At 43.2% G+C, this 26,097-nt stretch overlaps 1 protein-coding gene across 1 annotated transcript in view; it reads left to right on the top strand.

Annotated features, from left to right (window-relative positions):
* The window catches only part of RPF2 (ribosome production factor 2 homolog), a 76,055-nt gene extending 50,517 nt beyond the window's left edge, over positions 1-25,538 (top strand). Inside the window, exons 7-10 of the mRNA XM_086927377.1 lie at positions 12,993-13,092; positions 13,454-13,556; positions 14,305-14,449; positions 24,241-25,538. Coding sequence (XP_086783503.1) covers positions 12,993-13,092; positions 13,454-13,556; positions 14,305-14,449; positions 24,241-24,432 — 540 coding nt within the window. The 3' untranslated portion in view covers positions 24,433-25,538. The remainder of the gene's footprint in view (positions 1-12,992; positions 13,093-13,453; positions 13,557-14,304; positions 14,450-24,240) is intronic.
* Positions 25,539-26,097: the final 559 nt, after the last annotated feature.

Genomic DNA, 26,097 nt, shown 5'->3' with positions numbered 1-26,097 from the left:
ATACTGTTTGTCAGGTACAGCTAAATTGCAGGATAAATGCCTTCACTCAATTGTGGCCATCCTCAACAAGTCGATGTTAAAATGCAATATATTGCTACAGACACATAGATCCATCAATATTGTGAAGTGAACACTAACGTTTTTAGCACCCATATCATTGCCACTAATAATGCTTGTATCACATCCTGGCGCCATTAGCAACGTCTTATGTTGTGCTCTATATATCTGTTCCTGGACATTATTGTCCTATTTATGTGTAACTCGCTAGTGATATCCTGGGATGTTACATTTTCTAAAAAAAGATGGGGTTAAATCCCTATGACTTACAAATACTGTCACCTTCTAGATCTTCCTACTTTGTGTCATCATTCTTTATCTACTGAGGTCTGATTTGCAAAGTGAGGTGTGAAAACCACCTTAAATGTGCCCAAACCCTAGTGATTAAAAACTCATCACATTACATTTTCTTACATCAAGGGGATTTTCTCTTCTAAAGGATATATTGTCAACTGAGCCCACTTGCATATATCCTAGCAACAAGTCGAATGACCTCACTATTTACACTCATGTTTCATTTCAATTGATCATCTACTGAAGTCAGAAACTTGATAAGCCCAGCAAGCATAGAGCTGTAATTAGATCATAGGCATTGCTCATTTCTATTTTGTTACCATGTTCACCTATTGATCTTCTTTTTCCAAGGATCCTACCTTTTGTAGGAAATTTAGTAGGTCGTTACTTGACACAACACGGCTAGTACTTAATATTGTTATGTACAGTTCAGATTAAATACTAAAACAATAAGTTAATATCATAAAGGTAAAGCCAGCCCGCAATCCAACTAAGATAAAAATCGTTGTTGTACCACTATTCGTCACTCCCTAACTAAAATTTTAAGGTAAACATGTGTACAGGTCATCTGTAACGTTCAGCCCCCCAGGGTGCTTTGTATCTAATTGCAATATATACCTTGTTTCGAGTTAGCAGAGCTTTGACTCCCTGTCCCCACCTCTCCTGCTTGCGCGGACTGCATCTATTACATAAAATTTCAGGCCCCTGTTGTCACTTTGGTGTAGTTCTCAAAAATGCCTATCCACAGGATAAGTATTCTACTGATTGGCTATCGCTCTTAGATGCTGAAGTATGCATTTATGTACCGTGTGTTTTGTACTGCCCACGTATTTAAGCAGACAAGGACATTGGAGTACATGAATTGCAAATTCCGTTTTGCAAGTTAGCACCTTAGATATGTGGTGTTCGATGTTACTGAACCCGTCTTTAAATGTTTTCTTGTTAATGCCATGAGTTGCAAGTTTTGCATCTAAAGAAACCACTATTAGTTTGTAACCATGATGTTTTTTCAATGATTTCTGGACTGGTATTAACCAGGCGGTCTTTCATAGACACGGCCCTACTGAATGTAAGAGAGGCTGTCTGGGGTAAGGTGAGACCAATCACGGGATCACTTAGGACAGTTGACCAATTAAGATATATGATTTTGTACAATTCCTTGTATTGCCTGCTGTACCCAGTTATGATTCTGAATGGACTGATTTGTATAGGTAATGTGTCAGGACATCTGGGGCTGGTGGATGCCTCAACATGTACAGTAGGTTTGTATATGTCCAGTAAGTCCTGCCTCCTGTGTCTCATTGATTTAATTAAGGCACTATCAGTTGGACGCTCCGTATATCCTCCGTATATCCATTTTAAAACTTGTGATTAGTTTTTATAGTGTATTTGTGTGATTTTATACCCTGTGCACTGACAAAAACTCTTGGCATTACCTGTTGGAGCTTAGCGGTTGACAGCTTGTTGCTTCGCTCACAGATCGCGTCCTGCCGCCATTCCCTGGTCGAGGGTCCCGCCAGACACGCCCACCGCGGCTGGCCACGCCCCCCCTCCCAGTTTTGTATAAATTGAGCGCCAAAGCGCCAGCGCTACATTATATCTTGTGAATACTCCTGAGGCGGAAGCCGGGAGCAGCTAATTTTAAAACTTGTGATTAGTTTTTATAGTGTATTTGTGTGATTTTATATCCTGTGCACTGACAAAAACTCTTGGCATTACCTGTTGGAGCTTAGCGGTTGACAGCTTGTTGCTTCGCTCACAGATCGCGTCCTGCCGCCATTCCCTGGTCGAGGGACCCGCCAGACACGCCCACCGCGGCTGGCCACGCCCCCCTCTTACGCACTGACCGCGACCATAAATCATGAGTTCCTGCAGGAAGCGCAGCGGACGAGCGCAGCGGGCGCGACGATTGCGCGCATAAGGCGCGCTCGTCCGCGCCTCGGCTCGACTGAAGCGGTCCCCGATGCTCCTGCCCTCCTGTCCACCACCAGCCTTCCGTATCTGACGCGTGAGTCTCTACTCCGTCTCAGAGATTTCGCTCATGAAGGCCAACTCTCCTTCACAGATACTGCCTTTCCTCTGCATGATTTCGCCTGCAAGGGTCTACTGACGGGTGGCCTGTTGAACGTCAGGTCACTGCCTAAACACGCCAACGAAATCTCTCAGCTCATTGAGAATCACCACCTTGACGTACTATTCCTGACTGAGACCTGGACCCATTCCGATTGTAATATAGAACTGGACTGGGCGTGTCCACAAGATTTTAAAATCTTGCATCTCCCTAGACCCAAGGGTCGGGGTGGTGGAGTCTGCATAATATATAGAGCCTCCTGGTCCATAAAAACACTTGACATGGACCCAGTGGCTGGTACGGAAATACTTGGTCTCTCAATCAATTGTCTCTCCGTAATAACTTTTACGGCTGTGATATGTTACCGCCCGCCGGGAGCTTTTAATTCCACACAGCAGCAGTCGCTCCTTACTACTCTTACCAATATGGCCACCTCCCACAACAAGTTGATTGTTCTGGGTGACTTTAACCTATGGCCTAATGGCAGTCTGGACTCTGCTCTAAACAATCTTTTACTTTCCTGCGAAGGTATGGGACTCTCCCAACTGGTCAGTAAACCCACACACTCTGCTGGACACCAGCTTGATCTAATTTTCTCCTCTCCCCAGTTGGTTTTCCTGAGCGACATTCTGCCTATGTGCTGGACCGACCATGCGCTTATCAAATTTCACATAGCCGGCGGCAGAGCCAGCAGACCGTCACTCAGCACCGCCTCTGACCCTCTGTATAGAGATTGGAAAGCCTTAGATAAACTAAGACTGGCCGGCCCCGTATTCGAGGTGGAAGACAGCTTCTCCACCGCTCAGTCGGTGGAGGACAATTACATGTCCTTCTGCACTAGGATCACCAACACTTCAGAGCGCCTCGTCCCTCAGAAAAAGTGCAAACCAAAGAGAAGAGCACCCGCCCCTTGGTTCGACGACTCATTGAGAGCCCTTAAACTTGCCTGCAGACAATCAGAGAGAAAGTGGAGGCAAGGATATTCCGACACCAACAAAACTCTCTGGAAAGACAACCTTCGGGCGTACAAAACTGCCATTGTCCAAAAAAAGGCTAACTACTACTGTTCTACTATTACCAACGCCACCAATAGTTCGAAAAGTATTTTTCAGATACTTAAAAATTTAACTCACCCAGACTGTGCCACGTCGACGCAGCCTCCCACCCAAGCCCTCTGTGATAATCTTGCAACATTTTTCATTAATAAAATCAACATTATCATTCAAAACCTGAAGACCCCCCCCCCCCCCCCCTCACTGGGAGACCCCAATATCCAGGGAGCCAGCACCAGCTCTCACGACTTGTCGCCTCGAGTCTCCAGCTCTACGGCTAGACTGCGAGAATTCCCCCCGATCTCTGAACCCGAGTTTGAAAGCCTGGCGCTCGGAATCACCTCGGGTTCCCCGCTCGACCCCCTGCCTCCAAAAATTTGGAAAAGCTCTGGAACAGAGCTTTTTGGCACCTTGCGCCAAATATGTAACCAGTCTCTGCACTGTGGCTACGTCCCAACCCCGTGGAAACAGGCGCTTATCACTCCGCTCCTAAAAAAACCCTCCCTGAGTCCAGATTGTCTCTCTAACTATCGACCCATCTCCCTACTGTCATTCCCTGTGAAAGTCGCTGAACGATGGGTTAGCTCCTGCCTCTCCACTCATCTTGAGCAGAACAACTTTTTAGACTATCTCCAGTTCGGTTTCCGCCCTGCCCACGGCACCGAAACTGCGGTCTTGACAGCCATGGAGGATCTTCGCATGCGTGCAGACAGGGGCCAGCCAGTAGCACTAATACTGCTGGACTTGTCTGCCGCATTCGATACGGTCAACCACAGGACGCTGCTGCTGAGACTCGGGGAAGCTGGTGTGGATGGCACAGCTTTGCTTTGGTTTCACTCTTACCTGCGGGACAGGAGACAGGCTGTCTCTCTCCCCCCCATTCCAATCTGCTTTCTCACCTGTGCCACAGGGAGTTCCGCAGGGATCTTCCATCAGTCCCATCCTTTTTAATGTGTACCTTAAACCGCTGATCACATTAATTAAGTCATTTAGGTTAAAAACGATTAATTACGCGGATGACACCCAGCTCATTCTCTCCTGGGAAGGAGAAGATTCCATCCCTCTGACCTCCTTCCATGACTGCCTAAGAGAGACAGCTGGGTGGCTCCACAGAAACTCTCTCCAATTCAACTCCTCCAAAACAGAGGTTCTGTTTTGCGCTGGCACCAATATACCTCGCCAGTTCCCGAATGACTTCTGGCCTCCAGAGACAAGGGACAAACCTCAGCCAGTCTCCTCGGTCCGCAACCTGGGAGTCATGCTCAATAACAAGCTGAGTATGGAAACCCAGGTGGCAAAAACAGTGGGGATTTGCACGGCTCTGCTACGCTCCCTGCGAAAAATTATGCCACTTCTCCCTGCACAAGCCCGGGCGTTGGTAGTCAGGTGTACGATTCTCAGTCGCCTCGATTATTGTAACGCCCTGCTCCTTGAGTCTCCAGTCACTTTGCTGGACCGGCTGCAACAAATTCAATCAGCTGCTGCCAAGCTGGCTCTTGGCTGGACGAGAAGGTCTTCGGCCACAGCGGCACTGGCCGAGCTGCACTGGCTACCCCTAAAGCAGTGTGTGGCTTTCAAGTCCCTCTGCATTGTATTCAAGGCTCTGCATGGACTCGGGCCCAGGCCCCTGCAAGCCCTGTTTCTGTGGTACGCTCCTACCAGAGATTTGCGATCATCCTCGGCTTGTCTGGTAAAGGTGCCCAGATACAACAAAGCCAGAACCGGGGGTAGATCCTTTAGGGTCGCAGCGGCTAAATTATGGAACAGTCTGCCCATTGACATACGCCAGATCCCTCAACTTCTTCCATTTAGGAAGCGCATCAAGACCTGGCTATTCCCTTAGACTCCCCCGCCTATATATACTTTCGGTCTCTTCTTCAGTAGAGTATTCTCCAGCGCCAGGAAGCCTGCAAGGTATCAGCTGCGCTATACAAATAATTAAAATAAAATAAATAATTTCAAGGAATCTGCATTTACTGGCTTTCTGGGCTGCTTCCAAATCTTGTGTGTTACTGCATACCCTCCTAATGCGAAGCATCTCGCCATAAGGAATACTGGCTATTAGGTGTTCAGGGTGAGCACTGCCCGCATGTAATATAGTATTTCCCGCAGTGCTCTTTCGGAACGGCCTCGTTTCTATCTTGTTATCCTTGATGAACACTTCGATATCTAGGAATGTAACAGATGTCTGACTCATGGTCACAGTAAATGCAAGGTTGTACTCATAATCATTGATTGCCTCAATAAAGTCCTTACCTGTTCATTGTTCCCACTCCAAATTACAAATAAATCGTCGATATAACTGTGGTGTTTCCCAAATAAAGTAAACAGGAAATCAAATGTAGTTCAGGAGTCCAGTTTAATCTCCTCATCCACAACAGCTTCAGGTCGTAACTGACCTGGAATATTCAATACATTCCTATTCTAAGAACAGTGGGGAAGTTCCTATTCTAAGCAGAGTTCTGGAGAAAAAGACTAGAAACCAATGGGAGGGAAGATGTAAGATAAAACAGAACAACATAACACATCTCCCTTCTTTACAATAAATAAAAAAGCTGAAGGTTAAACATGGTAAGAAGAAAAAACACATTGACAAATAAGAAGAACTGTGAGTATTGGTCACACATAGTCTTTCATGTACATAGGAGCACTGCGTAACCTTTGACTCCTCACACGAGCATTAGGTGAGAAGCTGGCACAGGAGTGAGAAGGACTATTCATGGCAAAAAGATTAGAGTTAGTATCACAGTCAGACTGGGTAATGTTTCTCGATTTGACAACCACAACTCTACTTTTGTTCCAAATTCTCCCATCTTGTGTTTTGATAGCATTACCAAACACTTTAATGACGGGCCTGACATTGGTGTACTTGGACCAAGACCTTCTCCCTACAGGTGCCTTTATTTTCACAAGGTCACCAACCTTCACTTCATGAAACTTAACACATTTAACTTTGTCGAAATATGCTTTCCTACAAATTTGTTTTTCTACTTCTCTCTCCCTCCAAGTACCAACACGGTTGTCCACAAACCCCTTCTTCAGATTCATCCAACCTGGACACCACATAGTGTTCGGAACTCTACCCCTGAATAGCTCAAAAGGAGATTTCCCAGTAGTTGAGTGAGGGGAACAACGATAAGCGTCAATTCTTTCCCTTAATGCATCCTTCCAATTTAAGCCACTAGCTCTTGCGAGCTGAATACATTCTTTCAATGTGCGGTTGACCCTCTCAACGGCACCATTTGTTTCTGGATGGTACAATGATGTTCGTTTGTGTAATATCCCACATTTCTTTAGATAATCTTCAAACAAGCTAGAACAGAACTGTGGACCGTTATCTGACAATATGCTATTAGGAAAACTCTCTCTCAAAAATATATCAGACAAAAATTTTATGACTGAAGTTGACGTAATCTCACTAACTGCGCGTACTTCTATCCACCGTGAGTATAAATCAATTAATACTATCAAATAAGGTGTGTCAGAAACTCCAGTGAGAGGCCCTAAAATATCAATAGCTAGTTCATCCCAAGGATGATTAGGTAAATCCCTACATACCATGGGCATTTGTCTGACTTTTAGAATCTTGTCGCTTGCACAGCATTCAACACAGTCTCTAACCATTCGTTCTATTTCTAAGTCCATTCCTGGCCACCAGAACTGAGTACGAATCATCTCTTTGGTTTTTACTATTCCCAAGTGCCCAGAGTGTGCATGCAACAACAACTTTTTCCTTAAAGAGCAAGGGGGTATGAGCCTCAGACCACGAGTCAGCATGTCATCAGAAATGGACAGCTCCTGAGAAACTAAGGACCAGGGTTTATCCAGACGCTTATTATCTTTCAATAGAGACATTACTCTAACTCCTCATCCTTCGACAATTCCTCTTTCCACTCATCTTTACCTACTACACCCTCTGTAACTTCACAAACATTGAGATATTCTTCTTCATCAATAAACTCATCATCACTACCTGTATCACCATCATTTACCAACCTAGAAAAACAATCAGCAGCCTTGTTTGACACACCAGGTAAATATTGCACTTCAAAGTCAAATTCTTGTAAGGATATTATCCACCTCCTAATCCGGGAAGAGATAGAATCCAACCCTTTTTTGCAAAAAACTTCTTTCAACGGCTTATGGTCAGATTTGACAACAAATTTGGTCCCCCAAACCAAATTTTTGAATTTCTTTAAAGCCCAATAAATGGCTAATGATTCCTTTTCAATTACGGAATAGTTTAATTCCGGACCACGAAGACACCTGGAAGCACATGCAATTAAGGAATCATGGTCGTGTTTACTTTGTACCAAAACTGCCCCTAAACCTTTGTCACTTGCATCTGTGAATATGAATGTAGGTAAACCAGGAACAAATGCTTGCAAGCATGGAGCTTTTTTTAATTCTTCTTTTATGCTCTCAAACTCCTTTTTGCATTCATCAGACCAGACAAATGTGACACTTTTCCCAGTGAGTCTCCTCATGTTCTTTGTTTTATCAGCAAAGTGTATAATAAATTTACCATAAAACTCTACCATCCCGAGGAAGGATAACAACTCATCTCTATTAACAGGCTCTGCCATATTATTGATGGAAGCAACTAAATCAGATTTAGGGAAAACACCTTCACTCCTAATACAATGACCCAGGTAGTTGACCTCTTCCAAGCCAAATTTACATTTTTCTTTTTTGAGTGACAGGCCAGAGTCAGATAATCTTTTCAACACATCACACACCCGTTCATTGTGTTCTTGTAAGTCTGACCCATATATTAGAAGATCATCTTGGTAACATTTTACCCCACGAAGACCTTTAAGTATGTGTGTCATGATTCTCTGAAATACAGAGGCAGCTGATATTAATCCAAAAGGCATTCTTTTGAACCTAAAGGTACCCATCGGTGTTATAAATGCAGTTAAATCTTGACAAGAGGTATCCAACTCAACCTGGTGGTAGGCAGATGCCAGATCCAAGGTGGTAAAGTATCTTGCTCCCTCTAACGTGCCTACTATCTCATCTATATTGGGTAATGGAAATCTGTCTACCACCACCTCTTTGTTTAATGCTCTTAGATCAATACACAAACGAATCTCCCCAGTTGGCTTCTTAGCTACTACAATAGGAGCCAACCATTCCGTAGCCTCCACTGGTTCTATTATGTTATTCGCAATTAGCTTCTCAATCTCCTCTTGAACCTTCACTTGCTCTGCAAGTGGAATCCTTCTAACCTTTAATACTATTGGAATGGCATTCTTCTTTAGCTTGATACAATGCTTGTAGCCAATTAAACAGCCTAACTTATCCTTAAATACAGAAGGAAACTTTTCTGCAAACATGTCGGACAAGTTTTCAACCTCAAGAATTCTCACCTGAGGAGTGGCATTCGGATCCAGTGTAACCCCAAGATCACGTTGGTCTCTCCAACTAATTAGAGCATCACCAAAATTTGTTACATAAATTTTCCCTGGAATGATTCTGCAACCTAATTCCATAGTGGCCATAAAATACCCTAGAATCTTAATTGGTTTACTACCATAACCTAGAGGTAAAATATCACTCTTGAACAACTTTACATTTTCCCCAAAGGTTTTGTGCAGTAGCTTTTCATCAATCATGGTGATTTGAGAACAAGAATCAAATTTAAATTCAATCATGGCATCATCCACTTTAACTAAATGTGTGGGATGTTCTAATACCCCACCACTAACCTGAAACGTAACCGTTTTCACCTGTGGTTGTGCCCATTTCTTGTACGTATTATCCCTTTTGTTACCTTTTGTCCTACAACATTTTGAAAAGTGACCTCTTCTCCCACACTCATTGCAAATCGATTTCAAAGCTGGACAATTTGGTGAGTTAGCTAAATGACCGGGGTTGCCACACCTGAAACAAGAAAATTTGTTAGACATATTAAAACTCGGATTAAATCTATTCATCACATTGTCATTCTTCCCACTGTCTTCTTTTCCCTCTTTCTGAACTTGACAAACAACTTCCTCTACTTTGGATTCAGCTTTCTTCTCAGGTTCTACCATCTTCTCTTTTTCTCCTTTCAGTTCATCTACACATTTGGTCATGTGTTCGACTTGTTTTGCTATTACAAGTACTTCCTCTAAGGGTGGTTCATCCTTTAGCCATAACTCCTTTCGAATGCTGTCATGAGCACACTTTAAGACAAACTGATCTCTTATTCTTTCTTCTAATGTTTGTCCAAATTTACACGAAGAAGCCAATTTTCTTAGAGCGGATACGTAGTCTTCTACAGATTCATCTCTCTTCTGACCTCTCAAGCCAAAATGGTATCTCTCCATTATTGTGCTCAACCTTGGAAGATAGTGACGATCTAATTGTTCTATGGCTATTTCGTACTCATTTAAGCTTCTCTGTTCTGCTGCTGTGAGCTCCGGCAAGTGTTCCAATACGTCCTGCCCTTCTCCTCCTAGACAGTGTAAAAGTAAAGAATGTTTCCTCTCTGCACTTAGGTTTGTGCCACAAACCCTCGCATAATTCGCAAAAATCTTCTTCCATTTCTGCCATTTCACATTTGGTTCACCTGGACTTATCAAAAAGAATGCTGGTTGGGTGACATTCTGCATTTTTTCTTTACTCTTCTTATCCTTTGTTGTGTTTTTTTAAATTCTCCTTTTTTTTATATTTTAATTTAAAGAATTGTCATTGTTAATGATAAGGTTCTGTTAAATTCCTTTCTCTTTGTCTCACTTTTTTTTTACTAAAGAAATTGCCTTTCTTTTAGTAATAATAGAATAAGCATTGTGAGATCATCTTTCTTTTTTCTTTGTGAACAAAGCCACGTTCTAATCTTTTCACGAGAACGTTCTTTCTCTCTTCGTTCTTTTTAACTATGAATGAGAACAATCAGTGTTCTTTCTTTCCTTTTCAGAATGCGCGTTTGCATCAGTGCGCAGTGAGGCTTGAAACGCAGCGCGACTTCCTTAACACGTTGCGTATTGCGTCATTGAAACGCATGGAGCCTTCCTGTAACACGCGCTGTGAACCCGATCGCGCTAAAGCACGCGAGCAGCGCGAGCGCATCTAACGGCTTCACTTTTAAACAACGCGCGTTGTTTATTTACTTTTCTTTTACGTCCCCTTTTTTTTTTTTAATTAACCTCCCGCCATACTCCTCACCGCATCAAGGAGTTTTCTTTCTTCTTTTCGACTCTTCGTTTCTGCCGCTGGAAAGACTTCGCTTCCTTTCTATGGAATACAGCCGCAGGGGAGGTAGATCGAGATGAGGACAGCTGCGTGTTGAGGCTTTCAGAGGTAGGACGATCGTCGCCAATATTAATGTGGTGTTTCCCAAATAAAGTAAACAGGAAATCAAATGTAGTTCAGGAGTCCAGTTTAATCGCCTCATCCACAACAGCTTCAGGTCGTAACTGACCTGGAATATTCAATACATTCCTATTCTAAGAACAGTGGGGAAGTTCCTATTCTAAGCAGAGTTCTGGAGAAAAAGACTAGAAACCAATGGGAGGGAAGATGTAAGATAAAACAGAACAACATAACAATAACGAAACCATGCTACCACGTAAGTATCAAAGGCCACCTTATGTTTGACTTTGAGGACCAGTTCTTCCCAAACGCCCATGTGGAGACGGGCAAAACTTGGAGAAAAACTGGCCCCCATTGACACGCTGTGCAACTGACGATACATCAAGTTATTATACATAAAGATGTTATTCTTTAGACAATATTCAAGCATTTGTAATAGCATTGTACTGTGCTCAGTGAACTGCTTCACTCTTTCGTCTAAATAATAACCTACAGCGGATAGTCCATCAGAATGTACAATGCTCGTATAGAGCGCAGACACATCAAGGGCCATCATCCAATATCCATCTAACCACTTGATTTGCTGAATCTTCAATAGAAAGTCCCCTGTATAAAGGACTCAAGCGATTTTACATGGCTTTAGAGAAACTAGTCAATGAAGACTGATGTTTTTTCCAATAGACCCCCCCTTGGCCGAGACGATAGGTCTGCCATGCGCGATATATATATATCTCGCGGGTAGCCCCCCTCCCCCTTCAGTTAAAAAGTGTATTTCTGGCTCAAATACTAAAAACACGGAAATTCACGAGTTATGGTTATAAATAACAAAAGCATAATTCATGCCTTCCATCGCATCTCTTTCTTGATAGCTGTTTTTTATGCCTTTTTCTAATTGGTGTTTTGAGCATGACGGGCGCTGCAAGTTATGGCTTGTGTTGATAACCATGACTGGTTTATATCAATGGTTTTTTACATTTGAGCTGGAACCATAACTCAGGAAACATCAGCTTTACTAAAAGGTTAAATTTCATTTGAATTATAGACGAGGGTTAGTTAAGCTTTGAATTATGCCTCCACTCGTAATTCCCTTGTGTGCCTAGTTTTCTCCCTTATATTGCCCTTTTTGGGTGGGTTGGACGGGGGACTGAGCCCCACATGATGTAATGGCTGCTGCAAGCAACATTCTCTGATGTGGCAGCAGCCAATAATACTCGGATCCGCAATAGCATCCTTCTTGCCCCAGATCCAAAAAGGACAGAGGGAGAAAAGTCTCTAACGTCCAGTCAGTTTATTTATGTATGGATTTATTTAAATTCCTGGACTAGCAAATTATTTGCGAGCCATAAACGCCATATATATATATATATATATATATATATATATAAAAGTTACCCCTTCAAAGCTTGCTCTGCAAGGGTTTAAAATGCTAATATTTTAAAAAGTACAGGACAGAAATACAACAAATCAAGAAAACCACGCTATCTGAATAAAGTTCTTTAATACCACCTTTGGTGTAAATCAGTTCAGCAATCGGGCTGTAGGAGTGAGGAAAAAGTTCTGATTTTATTTTAAATGTACTGTTTCCTCTGTGTGATCCCTATGTTCTCTAGGACTAGTCACAAGCCTGCCACCAAATGAACAGCATCATGTTGCGTCAAGAGTAGTTAAGGCACTCAAGGCTTTGTGTGATGCCCATGCAGGTAGTGGTTGCACCGAAAGTGGACAAGAGCCTTCTAAGAAAAAGTATTTAGTTATGAATTAAGCATTATGTGAATTCCATCAGCAAGTTGAAGTAACTTTTGAAAGATTTATTCGTGAGCAGGGATTGTTAGTACATTAGATGGTGTGTTTCGCCGGAACTTCCTTCATTAGCTACTTAAGGTTGTTTTTTTCATGTACAATGTTTTGTGACCAGACCACGGGTACATAAGTAGGGATCTAGTGAAGCTGTGTTTAGGGGAGGAAATTTGCCAGCATCAAAATCTTGTCCTGAAATTTTCTAGCACTGTTAGGAATTTGGAGATCAGAAGAATGCAAATGTAAAGCTTTGCAGCAGCTGCGACAGGAGAGTCAAAGCAGCTGCATGGCTGTCATAAAATGCATGCAAAGGAAGCAGCAGCTTCAGTGTATAAGAATTACCTTTCCCAGAATGGTTTGGGAACAAAATGGTGCAAGGTCATCAATCAGTTTTTGCTTCAATACTTTTTATTTTCTTCCAGAACAGTAAATGTCCAGAAGGTACAAAGCCCATGCTGGTATTTGCTGGAGACACGTTTGAAGTAACAGAAGACTACAGAAGGTTAAAAAGCCTTCTTATTGGTAAGCCACCAGTTAGCTGACGTTTGTGCACAGAAGACAGCAATTTCAGCCATCAGTACAAGATGTGATTTACTATTTTTCCGAGTTTTGTGGCAACTTGGAATTCATTTCAATTTTACTCTTTCCTAATGGTTGTGCACTTGAGGGTGAAAGATTTGATAGTTGTCCGTTCTGATGGCCTTTTGCACCTATTGTAGCTTGTAAGTGAACACCTGCCACCTAAGGATTTTAACATTGTGTTTTCTGAGTATTCTAACCCATAGTTCTAACCCGTTATTCATGGTCGTAGCTTTGGAGTGTTGAACTTTGTTGGACCTTCATAGGAACTTGTGAGATCAATGTTACATAATTTTCTTTTCAGATTTCTTCAGAGGTCCAACAGTTCCAAATATTCGATTGGCTGGCTTGGAGCATGTACTACATTTCACAGCAATGGATGGCAAGATTTTTATGCGTAGCTACAAGTAAATATCATTTTGTAATATTAATTCTCAGTTCTCCAGATTTAATAAATACATTTAGGATGCCATAATTGTTGAAGCTCTATTTTTCTGCTGGGTTTTTGTTTATATTTATTCAAGGAGTTGATCACATTCCTTTATCACCATTGATTCTCAATGTACATCTTTGCCAAGTATGATAAGCCTTCTTACCCAGCATACCACTGATTCAGTTTAATCACTTTTCCACATTTCTTTCACACCCTTCTCACCACATCCGGCTCCTCTAGGGGTTTAATACACCTCAATATCTCCACTATGACATCCCTGAGCTCCTCCCTCTTAGACAGGGGGTTGTAGCCTGCGCTACGGCTAGGTTTGTAGTGCGAGGAGATCCCCCTATAATAAAGCATGGCACCTTTAGATGGGTGAGGGTATTCATCCTAAGAAAGGGACACTTCAATACCCCATCAATCAATCTTTAGCCCAAGAGGCCCATAGTGTGTTTTTAAGTTGAGTGTGTTGTCTTCCGCAGCTTTGTGTTATCATTTGCCACCTACTATGTTAACAAAGCAACCACTTTTTCTGAAAGTTGCAATGATTCGTAGTATGTTTTTGCAATAACCATTGTCAACCCAATTTTCAATGTTTTGTGCATGATCGCAAAGTGAAATTTACGACTCTGGTTGAAATGGACATGCAAGACACTAGTTTACTTTTGTAAATAGTCATTGTTGGTGTGTATATAATTTCTTTGCTACATTTCTCCCAGAGTGCTGTTGAAGAAATCTGGCTGTAAGACTCCGCGGATTGAACTTGAAGAAATTGGACCCTCCTTTGATTTTACTGTGCGGAGGACACATTTGGCTTCAGATGATCTTTATAAACTGGCTATGAAGCGCCCGAAAGCTCTTAAGGTATAGATTGCAAGCACTGTGCCGCTCTGTTCTCAGACTTTTGTAGTGACAATGGAGGTTAAGAAGGTTACACTGAATGTACAACTTTTAGCTTTGTAAATTGTTGTAAAAAGGATTTTGAACCCGGGTGTTAGCAGGGGAAGTGGTAAGAGTTGGTGACTTCCCAGAGGCTGCCTGGATTCAACCAGTAAAGTCTTAAGGTCTAGTTCACTAAGGTAAACTTGAACCTGAAGTCTCTGTTTATACCTGAAGTCCATGGGCCCAATTCACAAAAGTAAACTTACAAGTTTACCTTTGTGAATTGGGCGCTAAATGTGACCGTTGACTTATGGGGATGGTAACTTGGGATGTTTTTGTTGAAGTGCGATTAGGAGGGAAGTGGTTGTCTTAATGTACCCAGCAGACTTTTCTGCCTAGTTTATTGATGTTTTGACCGGGTAGTTGGTGTAGCACACAGATGTGTTGTTTGGCTTCTTTTTAGGTCTCGCTATTCGATGCGCAGCGCATCGAGCTTGCAAGACTATGGGGGCTTAAACAGTCTTTAACTAACTTGCAAGGAATCGTGGCGATTCCTTGCAGTGCCCGTGACTTTTAAGCGCGTGCACATCAGTTCCCTCAGCCGCACTCCAGGCCCCTGCTGCTTTCACACCCCCTCCCCGCTCCACCCCCTCCCCTGCCCGCCGTGTCGCATTTCTCCTCCCCCCTCCCCTTCTCTGCCTTCCCTCCGTCTTGTCTCTTCACTTCGCCGTGCCTCCCCATCTCTCCTCCCCCCTCCTCCTCCTACTCTCCTCCCCCCTCCTCCTCCTACTCTCCCCCCCACTCTCTCTCTCCCAGCACAACCTTGTTTTAAGATAGCCTCCTCTGGGTCTCGTTTAAACTTGTTTTTGTTTCGTTTGCACCCCGTGCCAATTCTTTAAAAAGGCAACCTCTACTGTTAGTTATCCATCATTCGCAATTGGACATTTTTAGTTGGTTCCATGGCTCCTCACATTTACTCTGTTAAGTCATGCACCACGAAGAACTTGTTTGATGGAAATGCCTTGTGTGCAGCTTATGTTTTTGTAATCGAATCCGGAACCAAATAACTCGTGGCTTCTCCAGAGTTTCCAGTTGAAGTTGGCGTGGAGTAGAGGAAAAGCACATTATCCACGAGTATGTATGTTTGTCTGCTGTGTGTGTGACTGGAGTGAACCCTTTTTGCCTGCCCGTCAACGTCGGGTTATGAGGAGGAGTTTCTGGCGAGGGGCGTGTGCGATATGGAAAGCTCGAACAACACCTCATGATTGGGTGACCGCGCCCCGAATTTGCTCGGATAATGCAAGTTTTTTTTCCACCATCTGGGCTGTCGAATTTTTTAACATTTAGCAAAAGTTACGTTTTCAGAGAGTGTCTAAGGGACATAGAGGGAGCCACATTCTGATGTTTCAGTGCGCAATAGCGTTGTAATCCCAATGCAGAACGCAATTTAGTTAACATAGATGGTACTGTGTATAAACGTAACATTTCATTTCCTTTAGTGCCACAGTGTCTGTGCTTTCTATATTTATGAATTCTGGCAGTTAAGCCATTCTTCGATCCTAGGTCATACCAATTGTAGTCCTACGTTTGTTTTTGGAATGTCTCAGGGTTTGTGTCACCCTGTCTCAAGGCCACGAGGGTTTTTGCCTGTGGGTATTGGGCAGTTAGGAACAATACTTGCTGGCTCGGAGCACTACTTCTCTTGGTACCTCGAATGTGCCCGTCCTGGGCAGTTGAACAAATTATTCCTGGAAAGTAGTGGGCATGCTGCTAGAATTGATCCTTAGCCAGGAACGTGCTCGCAATGGGAAGCGCGAAGGGATCCTTCTAGCTTGATTTTGCCCCCCTCATGCTGCACAATGAAATCCATTAACTTCAAAAGAACTGGCCCTTTATCCAACGCGTGTTACAGTGTCTACAGCGTGCCGCTTCACCGAGCAAACAGTCAGTACAATTAGTGAAAGGTCACACCTAGCATCTGTCGAGGGTTCACGCCGGGCGCCATAATTCTTTAGAAAGCTTACTTTTAATTTGCGGGTCTTGCTTTATCTCCCCCAGCTCCGCCCCCTCACTTCTTGGTTGCACAGCCGCTAGGCCGTGCCTCCCCTACTCTCATCCCCCCTCCTCCTCCTACTCTCCTCCCCCTACTCTCCTCCCCACTCTCTCTCTCCCAGCACAACCTTGCCGCAACTTTAAGTATGTGACACAGCATAAACAACCAGAAAGGGTGCAGACGCTTTGCCCAGCAGATGAGATGTTAACTACAGAAAGTGAGAAGTCATCAGTTTTAAAATGTCAACACACCAAGAGCCTCCACCATCACCACCACATCCACCACCACATCCACCACCACACCCACCACATCCACCACCACATCCAACACATCCACCACCACTACATCCACCACCCCATCCACCACCGCATCCACCACCACCACCGCATACACCATCACCACATCCACCACCACCACATCCACCACCCCATCCACCACCACCACCGCATACACCATCACCACATCCACCACCACCACATCCACCACCACCACATCCACCACACCCACCACCACTACATCCATCACCCCATCCACCACCACCACCACCGCATCCACCACCACCACATCCACCACCACATCCACCACCACCACATCCACCATCACCACCACATCCACCACCACCACCACATCCACCACCACCACCACCACATCCACCGCCACATCCACTGCCACATCCACCGCCACATCCACCGCCACATCCACCGCCACATCCACCGCCACATCCACCGCCACATCCACCGCCACATCCACCACCACATCCACCACCACATCCACCACCACATACACATCCACCGCATGCACCACCACCACATCCACCGCATCCACCACCACCACATCCACATCCACCACCACACCCACCACCACCACCACCACACCCACCACCACCACCACACCCACCACCACCACCACACCCACCACCAACACCACACCCACCACCAACACCACACCCACCACCACATCCACCACCTCCACCACCACCACCGCATCCACCACCCCATTCACCACCACCACCGCATCCACCAACACCACATACACCACCACATACACCACCACATACACCACCACATACACCACCAACACCACACCCACCACCAACACCACACCCACCACCACATCCACCACCTCCACCACCACCACCGCATCCACCACCCCATTCACCACCACCACCGCATCCACCAACACCACATACACCACCACATACACCACCACATACACCACCACACCCACCACCAACACCACACCCACCACCAACACCACACCCACCACCACATCCACCACCTCCACCACCACCACCGCATCCACCACCCCATTCACCACCACCACCGCATCCACCAACACCACATACACCACCACATACACCACCACATACACCACCACATACACCACCACATACACCACCACATACACCACCACATACACCACCACATACACCACCACATCCACCACCACATACACCACCACATCCACCACCACCACATCCACCACTGCATCCACCACCCCATTCACCACCACCACCGCATCCACCAACACCACATACACCACATCCAACACCACCACATACACCACCACCGCATCCACCACACCCACCACCGCCACATCCACCACACATCCACCAACACATCCACCAACACTTCCACCACCACCGCATCCACCACCACCACATCCACCACCGCATCCACCACCACCACATCCACCACCGCATCCACCACCACTGCATCCACCAACACCACATCCATGACCACCACCACATCCACCACCGCATCCACCACCACATCCACCAACACATCCACCACCACCAAATCCCCCAGATCCACCACCACCACATCTATATTGGTGTGTGTGTGTGTGTGTGTGTGGGGCTCTGTGTGTGTGTAGGTGCAAATGCAATGTTCTTGGATTTTCGTCACAATAAAATACACTGAACATAATCTTCACAAAAGTTATTTACAAACTTTTAAGGTGTTGCCATTATCAATTACAATAACTTTTATTTAAGTATTAATGATTTCCAAAAATAAAAGCCATTGTTATTTGTAATATCAATACATCTAAGTCACGTAAATACAACACACATTGCATTACAAATGCTATAGGTGTCACATTTGCGAAAGTTAAAACTATTGACATTGTAACTGACAAAGCTATTAATTTGCCTATTTTCAAAACCAACACATAAATAAAAAAGTTTCATTTACAATAACAATCGCTCAAACTTTCCTAATGCGAGACCTATTGCATTTCCAATGCTTGTTTAAAGTAGATGCTTTGCTATGGGAATAGGTGTAGGGTCCAGAATGTTAAGCTAGGAGTGTCATGTATTGCTTCTAAATTTATTGATAGATCTGTTTTAATTACCAGAAAGACCTCTCAAATGGCCAAGCCCTTTATTACTTTCCAGGATTGTTATTCATATTTTAAAGCGAATCTTTCCCCAGTGCACGTTATTGAGTAATTGGTGGTGTGAGCGAAAGCCCAACGCTGTTGAATTGATTCTTTTGAAAATAACTGCAGTTCTAATTTGAGTCCTTCCTTGTAATTAGTTATGATCAGCTGCTAGGAGTGGAACTCTCCAATTGAACACAAACCTTTATGCAACCTCTTGTTTAAAAAGTACACACCAAAACCTTTTGGGGAATTGTGCACAGAAAAAAATAGTTTTTGTTTTCTAAAATCTATGCGAGGGCCTGAATATCCATTCCGAACATTAGTCTAATGAAAGATACATTATTTGTGTCTTGGGTTTGAAAAAGTAGATTGTAATCATTCTACAATATGTTTCAGGGTACCAATCTTAGGCACAGTTCATTAAGGCAACCACAATGGCCAGTGTTTTCGGAACACCTTTAACTGACTTCATAAAATAAATGAAAAACTGGAGAGGCGCAGAATGAGAAACCTGTGTGTTTTTAAGACAGTTGAATTCTAAAGTGTAGGCTGTCCAAACTCCATGCGTTGAATTGCTTCTACACACACTGTGAGGATCTCCTAACACTCGCCTCACTCATTTGCATTTGTTGTTTTACTTTACAAAATTCGGTCCTTCCAAAAGAGCAGCTGCGGCCAGTGGTGTGAAGAATCCTTGTCACTGTTGGGGTAACAACCTTTCCTCCTTATAGTCCCGGGGTCAGAAACGTTGAAGTCTTCCGGACTTTCCTCTGTCCTTGGAGCACCAGTTTAGGAAGGTGTTTTTCTGTTTCAGATCTATAATGTTTTTCCCATTTGATAAAGGCGGTAATGGACCCTTTTGTCTCAAAATTGTCTACCTTTGCCCTTCTGTTCAGTAACTGTCCAATCTGCAGCAAAGTCCAAAATGCAGCGGCCTGTCACCTCTTCTACTCCTCTCTGACACCTGGTGAAGGTCACATAAAATACCAGTCATTGTGATCCTCTCATCAACCGCACTGTGCCTATGGTTCCTTGGAACAAATTTCTGTAAAACATTCTAGGCCAATTGCTTGGTTAGATCCTTTATCTTTTCACTGGACGTGTAGTCATTTAGGATGACTAGTTAGGAAACAGCCGCTTTGGTCCAAGCATCTGTACTTAAGAACACCCTCTCCATCATCACCTGCATAGAACAAAAATGCCTTTGCTCTGACAGTCCTCAGACCCTATCTTTCCCCCGGAATATGCCATTCTCAGGTAGAGTGAATGGCCTTATCTTCTGTGCACTCTGATCCCGCCGGTAGGCCGAGTGTACACTTCACCTTCGAAAATACGTCATCTTTGGTAAGCCCTTTGTGCTGCATGTGAACTTTTGTTTTGCGAAATTTCATGAAAAACACACCTCGAATACAAATGTCATTCAAGACACTGACAAAGTGCTGGGTTGAGGAAAAAAAGTAGCCTGCATAATTTTATGCTCCAACCAGATTCCTCCAGTTGTGATAGTTTTGCATGGCCTTCTCTAAGATGCTAGGCAGAAGGTGTTAGTAATGGCTGCCATCCCTTTGTAAGTCTTGTCCACAGACCGCTGTAATTCTTTGTTGGGGACCTCAGGTTAACAGTACACCTTCACATACATGGAGAACAAAGGTGTGGACTGTAGGTCAGCGCCCTTCAGCCATTGTCTGCTGGCATTTCTTTTTTTAGTTGTCATTGGCTGGGTGGGCTGTCCTTGAAGCCAGGGCATTTTGTGGACTGTTACATGGTGCTCTCTGATAATCTCTGCATTGCACTGCCACCCTCCATCCTCACTGTCTTTGTTCAGTCTCCACAGTGCAAAATGGAACACCACTCTCCTCCTCTCCCAACCTCCCATGATTGACATGGATTGGGAAAAAACAACCCATTCCAAAATATCTGCAGTGCAATCACGCACATATACAGCGGCCATCCTGTAATGTCGTTTTTATGTTTGTTAGAAACTCCAATGCAAGATAGCTGCATTTATTTTGATGGTTATTTTGTAAGTGTGTCAAAAAACCTCCATTACAAGATGGTCGGATATGCATGTGCTCACTTATATGGCAGCAGCTGTGGGCAGAAAAAAAACCGTTGGCAAACCCAATAGGCTGGCACCCAATAGCAAAGGCAGGACCCATTGGCTTTGCCATAGCTTGTTTATGTATATTTTGTGGGCAGTCAAAACTGGTATTGCCTTAATGGGATAGCCTGTGCTTGAATGCACCCCAAATTTGCTTTAGACTCCGTGACAGATGGCTTACTGTATGATCATGGGTATCAGTTGGATATACAAGGAATGAAACCCTCTTTTTCCAACGCTCCAGATAACTAAATTGTGAAGTGAAGCTTATCCAGCTGGTTTAAAGTTCTTTTTTTTATATCTAGATTAAACATTTTAAAACAAATTTAATAATCGTGAGAAGATGGTGTCAAATATATCTTGAGCTTCACACTCTGTAATCAATAGATGTCTACGTTATGTTCCGTCATCCAAAGCAACCTATGCTAAATCTTTACGATTCTTTACTGTAACATCAACTATTCAAATTCAAACTATTTAAAGGACAAACCAGTGCCCTACCTCTCAATTTTGCTCTTCATATCACCACCATGAGCCCCAGGATCGTGCAATCGGTATAGCATTAGGAACCATGACTGGCTTCCGGGTAACCAAGTGTGTTTTTTTAACTAAATGCGCCAATTGTTTATTGAAAATTATAAATATTTAAAAAATCTGCAGAACAGTGTCATTTCTCACTCTTTTTAAACTACTGCTTTTTCCACAAAGACTCTTGGCTAGGGCTGAATTGTTACATCTGTAACAAACTGCAGACCATCACACACATTCTGCCATAATTTTTGCCACTCAATTGACCAACATTTTCAACAACATTTATCAAGAGGGATACTTCCCCAAGGAATGGGAACACGCTTCCATCCTACCCCTCCTGAAAAAGACCAATTTGGATGCCGGGGATCCCAATAATTTCAGACCTATTTATAGGCTACTGCTTCCCGCAAATCTCACTGTAAGCAACATGAATTCTCAATTAAACCCATTTCTACAGGATTCACTGGCCCTGGACCAAACTCAACATGGATTCAGAGAGGCGCATAGTATAGAAACAGCTCTTTTGAAATCTACGGAAGAAATCAGAACCATTTTAGACTGTGGAGGGAAAGCCGTACTGATCATGCTAGACCTATCTGCGGCTTTCGACACGGTCCATCATACCTTGCTGATGGACCGGTTGGACAAGCTAGGGATAAAAGACAAAGCCTGGAAACGTCTTAAGTCGTTCCTCAACAATAGAACACAAACAGTATCTTTGGATGGTTTTGAAGCTAACTCCTTCTCCCTGCCTTGTGGTGTGCCGCAGGGGTCATCATTGAGCCCTACTCTGTTCAATGTATATGTGTCATCGCTAGCCCCCTGATACGGAGTTTTGGGTTTGACCTAACATCATACGCTGATGACACCCAAATAGTGGTAACACTACTCCTCGGGAATCTTTATGAAACAGCAACTAAGATCAAGGAATGTATTAAAGCAGTAGGAGACTGGAAGTTGCAGAACTGTTTAAAGCTGAACTCCGGGAAAACGGAGGCAGTTCTTTTCGGAAATGATCCTACCTTCTGGACACCTAGTTGCTGGCCAGAGGAGATGGGCTCTTTACCTATACCTATAAAAAAGGTTAAGAATATGGGAATCTGGATCGATAACAAAATGAGTTTCAGAGACCAAATCAACCAGGTTGCCTCTACCACCATACATCCTTAAATCATGCAAAAAAATCATGCCCATGTTACCCAAGGATGCACTATAAACCATAGTTTCTGCACTCATAATGTGTAGACTAGACTATTGCAACAGTCTATACCTTGCGGTCCATAAAGGATCAATGAACAAGCTGCAGATGCTACAAAATACGGCGGCTAGAATTCTAACAGCCACACCTAAATACAAATATATTTCGGCCAAAATAAAACCACTCCATTGGATAACAATTGGCAATCGTACCAAATTCAAGTCATTATGCCTTGTTTTCAAAGCACTGCATGGCATCAGGCCAGATTTTCTACAACAGCGCCTCATCTGGTATAAGCCTTAAAGAGCCTTACGGTCTGCTGACCAAAAACTTAATGGCATCCCTCGAGTCAAAAAAGCAAACTGGGGCGGAAGAAGTTTCACGATCAATGCGGCCAAATTATGGAACTCCTTAACATTGTATATCAGAAGCTTCCCTACCCTTCTTCCTTTTAGAAAGGCAGTAAAAACATGGCGGTTTTCATGGTAACATTTTCTTAATAGGCTCAATCCACAGCAGGTCTTCTCTACAGCGCCAGGACACCCACGGGTACCAGTTTGCGCTTTACAAATACATATAAACATCAACATAATTTTGATTGCATGATAACGCACTTCTGTTTTTACACTTAAAATGTACATGTTCTTATTTGTTTTCAGCGCAGCTTTTTTCAGGTCTAGGTTCTGTTAGTGCAGTTGTCAAGGTGGCCTATTGCTAACAGTATAAGTAGAGTAGAGGTTTTGTCATTTGACCCTTCGATTATCTTTGATCAACCCCTTTCCGCTGTTTGCTTGAGCCTTTAACGTCTTGGTTCAGCCGAGTGGTGTATTCATCTCTCACTGTGTATCCTGCAACCTCCACTGAAAGTGAATTGCATGATGTACTACTCTACAGCCCTCTATGCCCGTTCGCTCTTCCCTCTGTATGTCTCGAAGTAATGTGCTGAAGTCCCGGTGTTAGCACATTAAGCCCAGACCCAATGCGTGTTCTAAAAGATTTTGCTGGTGTCTCTTGCGGGAGGTGCAAGCTAGCAGTTTAATTTAAATTTAGATTAATGTAGTTTCTTGCGAACATTGCTCAATATGAAAAAATAAATTTGTCCGAAAGTTGTAAACGTTGCACAATTTTCATTAGTGGAAGTCTCCTGGCTGGGATAGTGCCAGTCAAGTAATGTAAAGTTGTAGGCATGCTACTGAAAGGTGCTGTGTATTTCTGAAAGGGAATTTGATGGCAAATGGTAAAATGTGGAAAGAATGCTCCTCAGTGTCACTAGCAGTTGGCAGTAACGTATTTTAGCAGTCATGCTTCATTTATACTTTTCCTTCATTACATTCCTCCATTCTCTATGCTGGTACTTGTTTCAAGCACTTCAAAATGTTCTTTAACAAAACCGCTATACACATCTGCATGTTTTATGTGCAACACTGAGGCGTGTAGCCTATGCCAACTCTTCAGACAAAGTAATATCTCGATTCAACTTATACATTTTCCTTTTCTTGCTGCAGATCAAGAAGAAGAAAAATATATCTCGTGACACATTCGGAACAACCTATGGTCGAATCCATATGCAGAAACAGGACCTGGATAAATTGCAGACAAGAAAAGTAAAAGGCCTTAAGAAAAGACGTGGCGAAAAGACATCCGCAGAAGAAGCGACGAGTCCAAAGAAAGCCAAAAAGGCTGAGCAAAGTAGTTAAGTTGGCACAATGAGATGGACTTCTGATGCTCTATGCCTGAAAACTATGCCTTGAGCAGCTTGGACAGTTTGCCGTTTTACGAGCTGCATATTTTTATAAACTGAAATTACACCATCCCTCTTCTAATGTTGCTTTAAAGCTTACAGCTTTAAAGGAAGACAGTCACTCAACACATCGTTTCTTTTGGCTTTGTATTCTACTGATTGGGAAGCCATTACAAAGACTGCTTTCTGGTAAACGTGAAGAAGGGCCATACATAAATCAGTATGTAGATAGTGCTTTTAAAAAAATTAAAATGCACACCAACTACTAAACCATAGTTAAAATTTCCTGAACTCATGTAACACTCAGACCCCCGTGAAATAGTCTGCAGCACATGTATATATGTGTAAAGCAGTGTCTATGTATACACCTTGAGAGATTTGTCGCCTCAAACAAACACAGGTCGTAAATCTTTTAAAATGTTGTAAAAAGAGGTCTGGGACTTTGTTTATTGTGCACTCATCACATTTTCTGTCGTTCTCCAGATTGCTTGTGTGTACTGAAGCTACATCGTATATAGTCGATCTACAGCGCACTATTGTCAAACAGTAGTCCAAATGATTTTTCCTTTTCAGCAATCTAAGCTCATTTCAGGAACAGGCTTCGCTTGTGTTGCCTCTGGCAAAATATTTTATTTCAGTATTTGAGAGACCGTTACAGAGATGACTACAGGTTTTGAGTTTCTTGTGACCATGCTTTTCTTTCTTTTTGAATGTATATCATTAATGCTTCGGAAATATAAATATTGGTCAACACCAGACTGGTTTTTACATATGTACTAGGATGCCTTAACTGGAATATATGGGATAGATAAGAGTGATGCTAAGCATGTTTTAATGATAAATTCAAAAGATGACACTGCAAAATAATACCATGACTGTCTACTAAATCATAGCTGGACATTTTTAATGAACATGGAGCAGCACCTACATTGATTTATCTTGCAAATGATGATCTAATTCAAGGGTGGAATGTTCAATGAGAGCCAGCCTCATGGCTGCTTTACTTTCAACGCAATGGTTATGATCTTGACTATTAAATCATTAAGTTATTATCATTAGCGACTATTTGTGTTAAAAGTGTAATTAATTCTCATGAGGAGGCTGGCTTGGTTTGTCACTATTCTATCCTGAAGCCCAGAAGAAGGGCTGTTTTCTGCCCCAAACATGTTTTATGGGTGGGGAGGTGGTTTGATTTTGTGATGAATTTTCAAACTTGTTGCTACAGTAAATTGGGAGCAATTGGAAATTATTCTAAGGATGAGAATAAAGGATTTTAACCTTAATTGGAAACGCACAAATTTGCCCGCACAGTGGGATATGGAAGCATTGATGTCAATTATGACATTGGAATGCCAAACACTCCTTTATAGACAGTGGTGTTGTTATAGTGCCAATAGTGACTAGTATATACCTTCTGCTCAGACATTCCAATGCTTATCTCTGTTTTCCTCAGTGTGACTTGGAACATCCTACACTTAGTGGGTGCAGTGTTTGAATAACGTTAGAAACCTTGCCTTGGGCTACCTTGGTTTTTTAAGGCCATCTTTTATGGTATTGGACCACTTTTGTGGCTGAGTCTTATAACTCTGGTAGAGGACCTTTGACAACCATAATACCCCCT

This window comes from Lissotriton vulgaris, chromosome 6, assembly GCF_964263255.1.
Source record: "Lissotriton vulgaris chromosome 6, aLisVul1.2, whole genome shotgun sequence".
In the NCBI taxonomy this organism is placed as follows: Eukaryota; Metazoa; Chordata; class Amphibia; order Caudata; family Salamandridae; genus Lissotriton; species Lissotriton vulgaris.
This window is presented reverse-complemented; position numbering and strand designations above follow the sequence as displayed.